The sequence below is a fragment of the Larimichthys crocea genome, chromosome X (assembly GCF_000972845.2).
Source record: "Larimichthys crocea isolate SSNF chromosome X, L_crocea_2.0, whole genome shotgun sequence".
In the NCBI taxonomy this organism is placed as follows: Eukaryota; Metazoa; Chordata; class Actinopteri; family Sciaenidae; genus Larimichthys; species Larimichthys crocea.
This window is the reverse complement of record NC_040020.1, coordinates 16,416,122-16,428,191: the sequence shown is the minus strand read 5'-3', so window position 1 is coordinate 16,428,191 and position 12,070 is coordinate 16,416,122. Positions and strand designations below refer to the sequence as shown.

At 39.0% G+C, this 12,070-nt stretch overlaps 1 protein-coding gene across 4 annotated transcripts in view; it reads right to left on the bottom strand.

Moving 5' to 3' along the window:
* Nucleotides 1-12,070, bottom strand: part of astn1 (astrotactin 1) — a 369,281-nt gene that overhangs the window by 159,591 nt on the left and 197,620 nt on the right. For all 4 annotated transcript variants that reach the window (XM_027282875.1, XM_027282876.1, XM_027282877.1 and 1 more), the window contains one exon: nt 2,997-3,101. In XM_027282875.1, coding sequence (XP_027138676.1) covers nt 2,997-3,101 — 105 coding nt within the window. The remainder of the gene's footprint in view (nt 1-2,996; nt 3,102-12,070) is intronic.

Below are 12,070 nucleotides of genomic sequence, written 5' to 3'. Positions count from 1 at the left end.
CACAGTATTATTAACCTTTTGTAAAGTGTTATAAACAACAACATATTGATATGATATTTCCAGATTTTTCCAGAGCCCACTAAATCTGGCACACTGGACCTTTGACAAGGCATTATAATCATTAGTTATAAAATAAACTGAATATGTTTATAGATGGCTTATACACTAATTATTACTAAACCACCTAGCACAGCTCTGTGACATGAAGTCTGTGACGCTGTTATGCTACATGCTGATACATCAGTGTTTTATTAACTGGAGCAGATTTGGTGAATTTGATTTATGTGCTTCCACCATGGGTAAGTAGACTGCGTAGTTAAATAGCAGATCGGGTGTCTAAACAGGGTGTTTATTTTGAACATTGACTTTCTGTGTATGACTTCCAGCTAGGTCGATCTGCTCTGTGCTGTTTGATCGGGCATCCATCAAAAATAAAACAGCCGAAGTGCTTGTTGGAGACACAAAGAGGTCTTAATGGTTGTGATTAGCACACGGCTGTGCCCAGTGGAATTAAGCAGTTGTGAAAGGCAAATTTGACCACTTGAAAATGCAGTCCAAAGGCTGTTCATGTTTTTTTTTATCAAAACACTGACAATGGTGGCAATTCATCCTGTTGTGTTGTAAGGAGGATGTAAGGACTGGGACATAGGATCGGAAAGATCAAATTAATATTGTATGATGAGCTAAAATCTACATAACAACAGCCACGGTGTATGATCATCTATATCAATGTTTAAAGCCTGCAATTGAAGAAAAAGTTTTAGAAATAGTATTTACTGTCACACAATCGACCCTGAATGTGCTAAAGACACTTGTGTGTCAGTCTGCTCCGGCTCTCTGAGGTCGGCTGCTCTGTGTAGTCAGCCATATTGACATTTTAAATGAATGATCACAAAGAAAGTTAGACCTGAGTCTCACTGGGCTCCATTTACCTCAAACAGACTGAACATCAAACCAGCTGTTTTTAAGATGTACAAACTCTGGAGACTGTGAGCTCCAATCTGCTCTGTTTGAATCTGGACCACATTTACAATGTTAACCAGCTCAGGGTGTTACATAAATAAATAGAGTTATGCAATAAATACATAAATCATATAAGTTCACGAAGGCAGATGGAATCTATTTTTTTTATTTTTTTTATTGTTGTTTGTTTTTGGCACCATATTAAATTGTAGAATATAAATAGAAAAAAAAAATTAGCACAAAGGACATAAAAATATGTTGATTACGTGATACGTTGATTATGACAGATGTACAGAAAAACACTGTCAATGTCATGCCGCATAACTCTTTGATCATCACTTGTTACATCTCTTACTGCCATTATGCAATCGATTTCTGGAGGTCAGAAGTCAGAGGTCAGGAGATCTTCTCTAACACAAAACTACAGCGAAGGTGAAGAGAAAGGTCCAAAACAGATTCAAAGAAGATTCAAAAGATTCTCTTTCACAAGAAATAAAGTTGCCTCTGGAACTGGACTGAAGACAAAACAGCAATGCATCCCATTCCTAGAAATAATGGTGGCAGCTTTTTTTCCTTCTGTTTCTTCCATGTGTGCATATCTCAATGGCATTATTTACGGCTTGAGGCTCTGTCTCTGGGAACTTCCATACGCCTCAATGCTGTCTTCTACTATTTGAGATTCTATCTCAGGGGAACTTCCATATGCCTCAACGTCATCATGTACGACTCAGGGCTCTATCTTGGGGAACTTCCATATGCCGACTCTTGCAGAGGTCTTCAATGCCATTACTTTGTGCTTGGGGACCTTTTCCATTTTTCAATTATTTTTGGGGAGTTTTGAGACTACATTTATTGTTCCCAAGTAGAATACTGATTGTGGCACACTAAGAGTTTAACACTTGATATATTTTGTAGCATCGAGTCTTGGAATGTCTCTGGGGAGTTTTCATGACAATATAGTTAAGAAAAGCAGCACCTCCATCCCTTCCATTCACTCCATAGAAACATCAGATGATGTGTTAGGCACTAAGCTAACTTTAGCAGCACATTATGAGGCCCCGAGTTTAGACACTTTTCTAAGTGCTGAAAACTTTTTTTCTATCCAGAGCACCTGGGAGAAAATTGTGCTTATTTTCATTCACTCATCTGCCTTCATAAGCACCCCAGGACTGTGTGCCTATTGGATATTAAAATATATTATGAATTATTATGCAGCTATCAGAGGAGTTGAGGTTGTAATTATCACAGTCAGCGTGTGCTGTCTCTTGTAGCTCTTCGTCCCGTTTGTTTGCTTGTGCTTCTTGGGCAGATTTTTCTTAGTTTGTGCCCTTTTAAAGTGACATTTTGCTAATTTGTGATTAAAGGCAACTCGACCCTTCACCCAGTCATTGCCTTCCAGGGTTCTCTAAGCACTGCAGCTGAACAGCACCACCGCAATCAGTCCATAATCGACTGTTCAAACAAGGGTTTAATTTGACATAATAAACTCAACTTGAACCTTTTAGCACAGCATTACAACACGGCCAACAAGGTGCCCTGTGGTGATGCTCTTTATATGTTCGAGAACTTTATTACCACACAACTGCTTCCACTGCTGACAAGAAAATGCTTAGAAATGTGTGGGTTTTTTTTATACAGACATACTTTCTGCATGCACACTCTTCTGTCAGCATTAGGTGCATCTAAAAAATGCTGAAACATCTGACAGTGAAAGATGTTCGTACAGTATCTTTAAGAACAAGAGGGGAAAACATGTCCGCCTAATCAGACGGTGACAGCCTGCTGTTAATCACACAGCTGATAAAAAATGAAAAAGAAAATATCCAGGCTGTTGTGATGAGCTGCTAACCTTGATGTGTCATATTAATTACGACGTGATAAATAATCGATAGCTGACGGTGTTTTTTCTCTGCGGAGAGCGTGAGACTTTGTGCCACAGAGACCCGAGCACAGCCTCCTCCGCACAGTGTAAATAAACAAGCAGTAATAATTAATGATAGATATACCATTAATTGAAGCGCAGAGTGATTTACCTTGAGAGAGGACCCACTGATTGAGTTTGACGTGGTACAGAACAGAGCGAAGACTCCAGTGCTGAACGAGGGGGTAGCCAGACACCTCGCTGTAGTTCACCATGCCTGCAATGACACAGAAAACACACATTTGCTCACGTGGACGCAGATTAAAGCAAATCTTGAGGTAGATCAGTGCCACACCTGTGCAAGCATGCAGGAAAAACTAGAATATTAATGTGTTATGTATGGCTATAGTGGAGGAAATTGCAGTCTTGAGTGCTAGATCAAAGGGTGGCCCTACACCTTATTCTTGTTTGCTTTACCTGAAGAATCAGGAAGTATGTTTGATAAATATTAATATTATATTTGATGGCAGGAGAGAGAAGCAAGCAAGGACTCTGGTGTCTGATCAAAGTGGAGCCTGATCTGAAAAAAACAAACAAAAAAAAAAACACAGGAATGGAAGCATTCATGTAAAATCTATTCAGTAACAGTAAACAGTAGAAGGCCAGCTGAAGTGTTTGGTGACTGCGAAGGCCACTTGCTTCTTAAATATACAGCACATTCATTTTTTAAAATATATTTTATATTTCAGACACCTCCAACATCTCCCTCTTTGTGTCGAACCTTAAATTACTTTTTGTCAATGTCTGCACCGTGTTCAGCTCTTTGAAGCACAAAGCTCCTGCATGACACTGACAATGATCTCGTTTAGATGACAGACTAAACAGAACAGAGTGTTGACACCTCGCTGCTGCTCATCGTGTCAAACAAAAAACATAAATGTATTCATGATCCTCACTGTCTCATCAAATTCAATGAGTCCACACTCATTCATTTTGATATTAATTAGGACAGTATCCGCAGATATTGTACTGCAGCATCAGAACTACAAGAACAATAGTCATCCTGCAAAATGTCCCACTTTCACAATAAGAGCAGGATTGGCAATAATACAAGTGTTGTGACCATTTAGATTCAATCAGGGACAACAGAGAAAGAAAGCCGCTGAGCCAAAAGGTCAGTAATTATTATTATTATGTTTGATCATTTATTCAAGTGCAGGGGACATATAAAAAAAAATATCCATCACAAAGAGCTCAAAGTGAAAGGTCTTGTTTTGTTTTGACAGCCCAAATCACAAATATATTTAATAAATGAGTCAAATGAGTCACTGATCATCAAAATTGTCTTTTTCGTTTAATTGTCTGTCAACCAGATTTGGTTCCACAGTGATGAAATTCACAAAGTTCCGAGGCTGAGCAGTGATTCTCCCCTCAAACCTCATCACGTCTCTCACGACTCTTTTTATCAGAAACGTTTAATACAGTCATTTTTGTCCGTCAGCACTGACCTCCACTTAAAATGACAAACAGTGCCGGCAGCAGATTATATCAGCTGTGGCTAATTAACATTCATGGTTCATGGTCTTTTGGTTGGAGCTCCGCTCTGTCACATCAATCTAGGATCTCAAGTGGACGGCACACTTTTGTAGTTTATCAAAGTTCTTCTTGAATCTAACGGAGCTAAAAGCCGATACGGCAGCGTGACCTGATGTCCTGAAGACTGTTACACAGACATACACACTGTAGCTCCATCTCACACTCACAATACCTAATGTTTATAATGCGTGAGAGTAAATAAGACATTTCATCAGGTGTGTTTGATGTATATTTCAGCATGTATATGATGTGTTTAAATATCATAGAAAATAAAGAAATGCACAGAGTTGTATGCTTATGTCCAGGTCTTTAAAACACAGTACTGAGACCCGACCACAGACTGATTTCAGTCTTTAATAAGATGTTTGAATTCATTAATTCGTGGAATAAAACAGCTACAATCACACACGTCATGTATATGTTATTGGGTACTCTAAGGCAGCTAAGCAGAAATGCTTCTATAATGCAGTGTCTTGGTGGTGTGATGAGATAAAAAAATATATGAATAAATAGGATCACAAAATGACTACAACTGATTCTGAATAGGGATTTCCCAATCAAGTGATTCTGATTACGGATCATCTGCTGATCATCGGCTGATGTTTTTTGGTTTTGTTCTAGCAGTTGTAGAAGTATTAAACAATCCTAGAATAGCCTGAAAAAGTGCTTAAAAAGTCCTTGAAATTCAAATGAACCACATGACGCTGTCTTATATTTTGTTCATTAAGTCATTAGAATTCAGACGCTCAGCTTTTACGTTTTAATTCTGACTCGTCACGGTCTCTCCCTCGCTTTCGTCATCACCTCGATGAGCTCATTACTGAAAGCTAAGTATTCAAAGGAAGTGTGAATTGAAGTCATAGCTGGAAACTGATCCTTACAGTGATTGGATTAATATGGACTGATGACTCCTCACTTTTCACTGGCCAGTAGGAGTCTCAAGTGATCAATAACTGCTAGGCTTAAACGAGTTCTACCTGGTCTGTTTTAGGACTCATTTTAAACTGTCGTGAAATCCATAGAAAAGTTTTGTCTCAACTTGAACCAGGGAATCTGAAAATAAATTCCATACCCGACATGTTCTGATCCACTAAAGTTAGACATGATACGAGATCATCACATATTCTTGTTAGCTCCACCACAATGGAAGGAGCTGGCTGCATATTACTTAATATTTCAAAGGATCAGTGAAAACAGTGAATGTCTTTGCAGGATTTCAAAGCAATTAATCCAATAGTAGTCAGATACTGATACTTTGCCACACCCCCTTGTCATCTCATACAGATGCACACAAAGCCTTCCTGCCAGAAAGCCTTTGTAACACAATGTTACTGTTAATATTGTGAAACAGGTTTGGGCACAACATTTCTTGGTTAAGTTTAAGAAAAGATCATTGTTTGGGTTCAAGTACATTTCATCACATAAACCAGACTGAATAACATCAACTATGAGAAAGAAGTGAGTAAGAAATACAGATCTCAAATAAATCTTAAAACCTTAGATACAGGTACAAACTAAGACTTCAGACTTGATAGAAATGCCATCCAACCCTAACCTGCATTTTTTTTTTTGCAGATGCCAGTCTTGTTTAAGGTTCAACACACCACTGAAAACATTCACACTTCAAAAAAGCAGTAAGTATTTCTTCATGTTGCTTTACACAGTCTTCCTTCACCGCCCAGTATATTATCTATATTGATTTAGTTTCATTTACCAATCCTATCTTCTGCTGAAATCAATAATATGCCAGAAGAAGTCATCCGTGTACAGAGGTTTATCATTTTGATGCACTGCGCAGCCTATCAAACGCTCTGCAATCATCTTGCTCCGATGACCAATGAATGGCCTGTCGTTTTATTCTGTGATAGATAAAGCACAACATGTGGACATGCAAATGAAACTGCATGAGACACATGAGAAAGGGGAAACATCCATCATGCACCGCAGTGGGAGAGACCGAGCTGCTCTAAGACAGCTTAGCGTTAAAGGAACAATCAGCCTCTTTTTTAACACATCAATTATACATACAGCATGAAGTGACAGAGCACAGATTGTGCATGAACATAAATAACCTCCCTCCCATCCCCAAACATATTTTTTCCCCCATCAAATAACGTCTGTCGTCATGTGTTCCACTTAGTGGCAGGACCTCCTCATTACTGCATAAGAATGCAGGATCGGGACTTCAACATTAACATCACTTATATCGGGCCATAAGCAGAGCTGCAGAATATAAATCATCTCGTCTCCCATGGCAACTGACACCCGTGTCATGCTGCAGCGGTGGGATTACAGCCATACATCACTATGACTGCCCCCACCGTGTTCACAGGCACATCCAGAAGGTATCTGGATAATGTTCGTGACTGAGACTCGTTTCCTGCAGCCACAGACACGGAAGAGGGGAATGGAAAATGGCCAGAGGGAGGCAAAAGAGAACTGTGTGTGTGTGTGTGTGTGTGCGCATAAAAGAGAATCCACTGGGCATGTATGTGAAAGACAAATTGAGACATGCAGGAAGGCAATAAAAGGGGAAAGGCAGCAAAAGTGGATGTGTATGAAAAGGGGAGAGGTAAATGATAAAAGTGCGATAAGGAAAATAATCTACATCTTCAGCTCAAGCGACGGGCCGAGGTGTGTGTGACGTGTCAGTGTCATACATATTCAGTAACAAAGAATGGCTGCGGCATTTCTGAGAATAAAGTTTTTGTAAAGTTCACAGACCACATGGAAGCTTCATGTCTGAAGTGAAAGAAAACAGAAACACACAAAAACCTCTGTGAAGTGAAGCCACTGTGGAAGTGCCAAAACCTGCAGGTCTTTGTTCTTTGTTTACAGCCTGGTACAAAAAAACGGTCCTGGTCTCTATAGCTAATTTCTCCTTTCATGACAACTGTACTGAGGGTTATAGCTGAGTTTTTATAGAACTAATTCGCTCAAATTATATCAAGACTTCAAGATGCAAGAGTCATCACACTCTGAGCTTCACATTGGCTCTTTAGAAACATACCTGTAGGAGATGTCACAGACAAGACCTCCATCCTTTATACTGTCTATAAACACTGAAAAACACTGACTCACTGAGAAGTCGTATTGTGCAATTCTGGATCCAATCACACTTTAAAGTTTCACTTTTAATATTGTTTGTGTTAGTAAACATCATTATTATCTGTTATGTTTCATTACCTCTGTGTTAAAAATAATTTCTGCAGCGCTGCTGTCATGGTAACATATTGTAATGTTGTTATATTTCCTGTTTACTTTAGCAACCATGTATGCGTGAGGAAATGTCTCAAACTAATATTACAGACTGTTGTTTAGATATTTTCCTCCACTAGACTCATAGGGAAATATATTTACCAGTGATGATCTTAACTGCATGTTACTACAATGATGAAATAAATCCATGTCATAACAATTTTTTAAAATTAAAACAAACAAACTTTTTTTCTTCTTTTATTTATTTATTTATTTTAAACAAAGCATAAATAATAATAATGTATGTTTTGAATAATTAGTTCATTAGTTGTTATATCATTGGATTATTCTTTGGGGACAGCCCTAATAATCCATTTTTGAGATACCAAAAGATTCACAACCCAGCTCTCTAGACTGCTGTAAAATATTATATTGAAATGTGCAACAACAAGTTCATTTTATGCACTGAAAAACACAAATATTTCCTTCAAGTAAACAAAAGAATCTTTTGTCATTTGTGACATTACGTTTTTCTGGCATTCAAATGTGTGAGTCTCTGTTGTGTCACTTTTGCAACTGTTATTCCTCACCTCACCAACTCCATATCACATTTGAGGAATCTCGTGATTCAGGGCTAAAATAAAGGTAGGGCACCTAACATGTGGTTCGGGTGGAGCGGGTCCTGCTCAAAGCTCCCTGAAGTTGAACCAGTTATATAAACAATAACATTAAAGATAAATAAGTGCAACCCTGCATGATTTATTTGGAGCATAAATACGGAGACATAAATTAGATAGGACGCATGATGGGTGTTGGGATGCGTGCAAGGCCACTAACAGTTCCTTTACAAGGGTGCTGTGAAGATGCAACATTTGGCAGAGGCCTGACACCACCTCTGAACTTGATGAATAAGCCTCTAAATGTGATGTTCCTGCATTGTCCTCACCTTCAGCTACATCCATTTATCCCCTCTTATGGGAAATGGCTCTCCGGAACGATAGATATATTCCCCGGCACCGGGAGAGAGCGAGAACACACCACTACATAACCTCCTCCCCCTCCTCAGCACCAGCCCCCAGCCCCCGCCTCCCTTAGTGAAAATGAATAACAAGCCCAAAACATATACAGTAGCGCAGCGTATTCTTCTTCTTGCTGAAAGGCCTTGTCTCCCTTTTAGCCCTGGGGTGCTCTGCTCTCATTGTCTGACAGAATGATTAATTTGACTGAACTTCACTTTGCAAACATCCCAAGTTCACAGTCTCTCTCCACCCAGTCGGTGCCAGAGTGTTTCAGGGAAGCAGCTCTGCATCTACAGCTCATCTCCTTTGCAAAAAAAAAGAAAAGAAAAAAAAAAGTCTTTCATAACAGAACTAATATTTTTAAAAGCCAGTAAAAAAATAAATAAACATTTATGGCTTAAAAGCAGTGACAACATGGCTGTCATGTGACACCTCCGCCACATTCCAGATGGAAATACAGCTGCAGTTGCAATATGGTGAACTACATTTTGAACTTAAAACACGATAAAACATGAGCAATAACGCTGATTAACACCGTGTCCATCTCACTGACCGCTCACTCATTAATAATATGTCAGGATGTGGGGATGTGTTGTTGGTGTGATGGGAGGTGAAATCTGACTACAGGTCCGTTTTTTATCTGCAAAAAGAAAAATAACTTTCGTATGCAGGTTGGATTTATTAATGTATTTATCGTGTAATAAAAAAATAAACACATCTTTAAAGAGCTTTGACAAAAATAAACTGGATGAACAGCAACACAGAAACACGTGTAATAAACATGACCTTAATTATGATTATTTGTTCAGAAAGCTGCTTCAGACTATTCAGATTATTATTATTTAAGTGTGTTTCTTATTTTGTTGACTGTAATGTTGCATATACAAAAAAAGCTAAATATGGGAAGTATATAACAATATAATATAATATGCAGTACGCAGATTTTGTCCTGTCTGTGTTTGTGGTTTGGCTTCTTCTCCCCAGTAAACAATTTGAGATCAACCATTGGTTTATTAATAACTTTACCTGTAACATGAAATAAGTTAATGTCAGGGTAGGTGTTTTGTTTATCTGTTGTTGGACTCCATAGCAGAAATATACATTATATATACAATGCATATATATTTTTTGCAGGTTTCCATGGTAATTTTTAAACTGACAAAGCATTCCTGGGTTTACAATCTCATAGAAGCTGTGAGATTGTGTTATGAGGGAAATCCTGACCCGCTGTGCATAGTGAAAAGAGATGAAGGTGACATTGTGAGTTCAAGAGTTTCACTCACATCACATTCACATAATCGCCCTCAGTGACAGCAAGACTCACTCAGCTCTCACTGCTGGAGACAGAGGCTGCTTTCTGGGGGACAGTTCACTGAAGAGTCGGCAGGGAGGATTGACCAGGTTGAGCTGTTGACCTTTACTCATAAATCTGAAGATTTTCATCTTCATAGAAGTTGCCAAAAACACTACCTAATAACACACTACGATTGTTTGTTATAATAATGTGGGTTGCTTGAAATTTCATCATAATCACTGTAAATAAACAGCAGTACTTATTCGACTCTCACTGTCCTGATGGAGGCTTTTTTCACAGAAGAGTCACGGGGGGGTGACCAGGTCACGGTGACTTTTACACTTATAAATTAATAAGGTGTGTTTTAAGAAATATCTGTTAACAACAGTTTTGTCTCTGGTGTGTTGAAATGCAGTTTAAAAAGCTATACATGCCACATATTTGGCATCAAGTGAAAGAAGAAGCTTTTAAAATGAAAACTACTATAGAGCTGTCTGTTTGGATGGAGGAGGAACAAATCTTTATCTGAGTTCTCAGTGAACTGCAGCAATATTCAAAAATTCTACTGAGAACTAAAGAGTTTACAAATCTGAAGTTTAACCACTCTCTCTATTTCTATATATATGTGTGTTTTTAATACATCTCTCAATGTTAGCAAAAGTGAAAATAATCTGTGTATGTGCTCTGTGATTCTCCTTTGACCCCCGCTACACCATTCCACCGAGTTTTATAAGAAGTCATTTCTCCATAATCCTGCTGCCAAACAAACAGCACTGAAAACACATTAACCTCCTCAGTGGAGGTAATTGCATGAATGGCACCCCATCTGAAAATCAGTGTTGTTTACATTCGTCTGCACTTCAGCTCAGAATGACAGATGTTCGGCTTTACCGTGTGTGAGAAAAGAAAAAAGCTTTTCTTCAGCTGTGCAATGTGAGAAAGACTAACAGTTTAAAAGCATGATGAAATGCATGAGAATGAATTGTAAAAGCAGTTCTATTTCTCTCAGTAAGCGCTATCTTTTAAACTGATATCGGCGCGACATGTTGTGCATAAGGTGCAGCAGTTACATAAATCAAAGTATAACTGAATCGATATTCCAGCTCTGGAGACTGTGAAGAAATCCACTGGGATATAAACGCTCCGGTCCTTCTAGGAATCTTTCAGCTCAATCCCCAACCATTGGAGTTTTTTGCTCTGTGATCCCTCTTTGTTAGCTCGTCTGCTTTTTCATTGTCCACACACAACGATAAAACAGCCAAGCTAAGCTGCGTGAAGGTAAGATTGTTCCCAGCGTTCTTTTCATGCACCTGCATTTTCTAATTTTCCAGCACCTTGTCACACAGAATGACTTTGTTGTGCAATTATATTCAAGGTCCCAAGACGCAAGTCTTCTCAACAAAACACCGAACTGCGTATTCAAAATAAATATACAGTCAATCCTGACTTCAGCTCTTTCCAACATGTTCCCGTCTGAGGGCGATGCAAGGACGCACAAGCTATATAAAACACATCTGGTTTCCTGAACGTGGCCTGCACCGTGTGCATGCAGAAACACAGGTGCACTGAAATGACACGGCGCATGGCGAGGTGATGTCACTTTTGTGAAAATCCGATCTTTGATGGTGGACGCAAACAGAGCTCTGTGGAATCGCTCTATTTTTTAGCACTTAGCTCATTTTGATAAATTGCTACAAGCAGCATGTGTGACGAAATGGTGATAACAGAAAAATGAACAGCAGAGCCGAAAACCAGTGTTTCTAGTTCAGTCCAAGAAGGTGGAATTGTCCACAGGAAAGGTGTTTTACCAAACCCTGTATCTATCCTTCATAAAAAAAGACACAGGGAGTCCTGACAGCACAGGGGCGCTGATAAAAAATAAACCAAACATGAAGGATCATTTGTGTGCAAATTATCCTTCCTTAACAACACGGGCCATTTTCCAGAATCGAGATATCCACTTATCTTTCAAAACATGATTAAAGATAACAGACAGGATTTCGTTGAAAAAAGTCTCCACAGTAACAGTTCTAAAGAAAAATAAAAGGGGGTGTTCAGCTCAGTCGTTAGAGCAGCCGCCCCATGTACAAAGGCTCAGTCCTTGCCGTGGCAGCCCAGAGTTTAAATCTGACCTGTGGC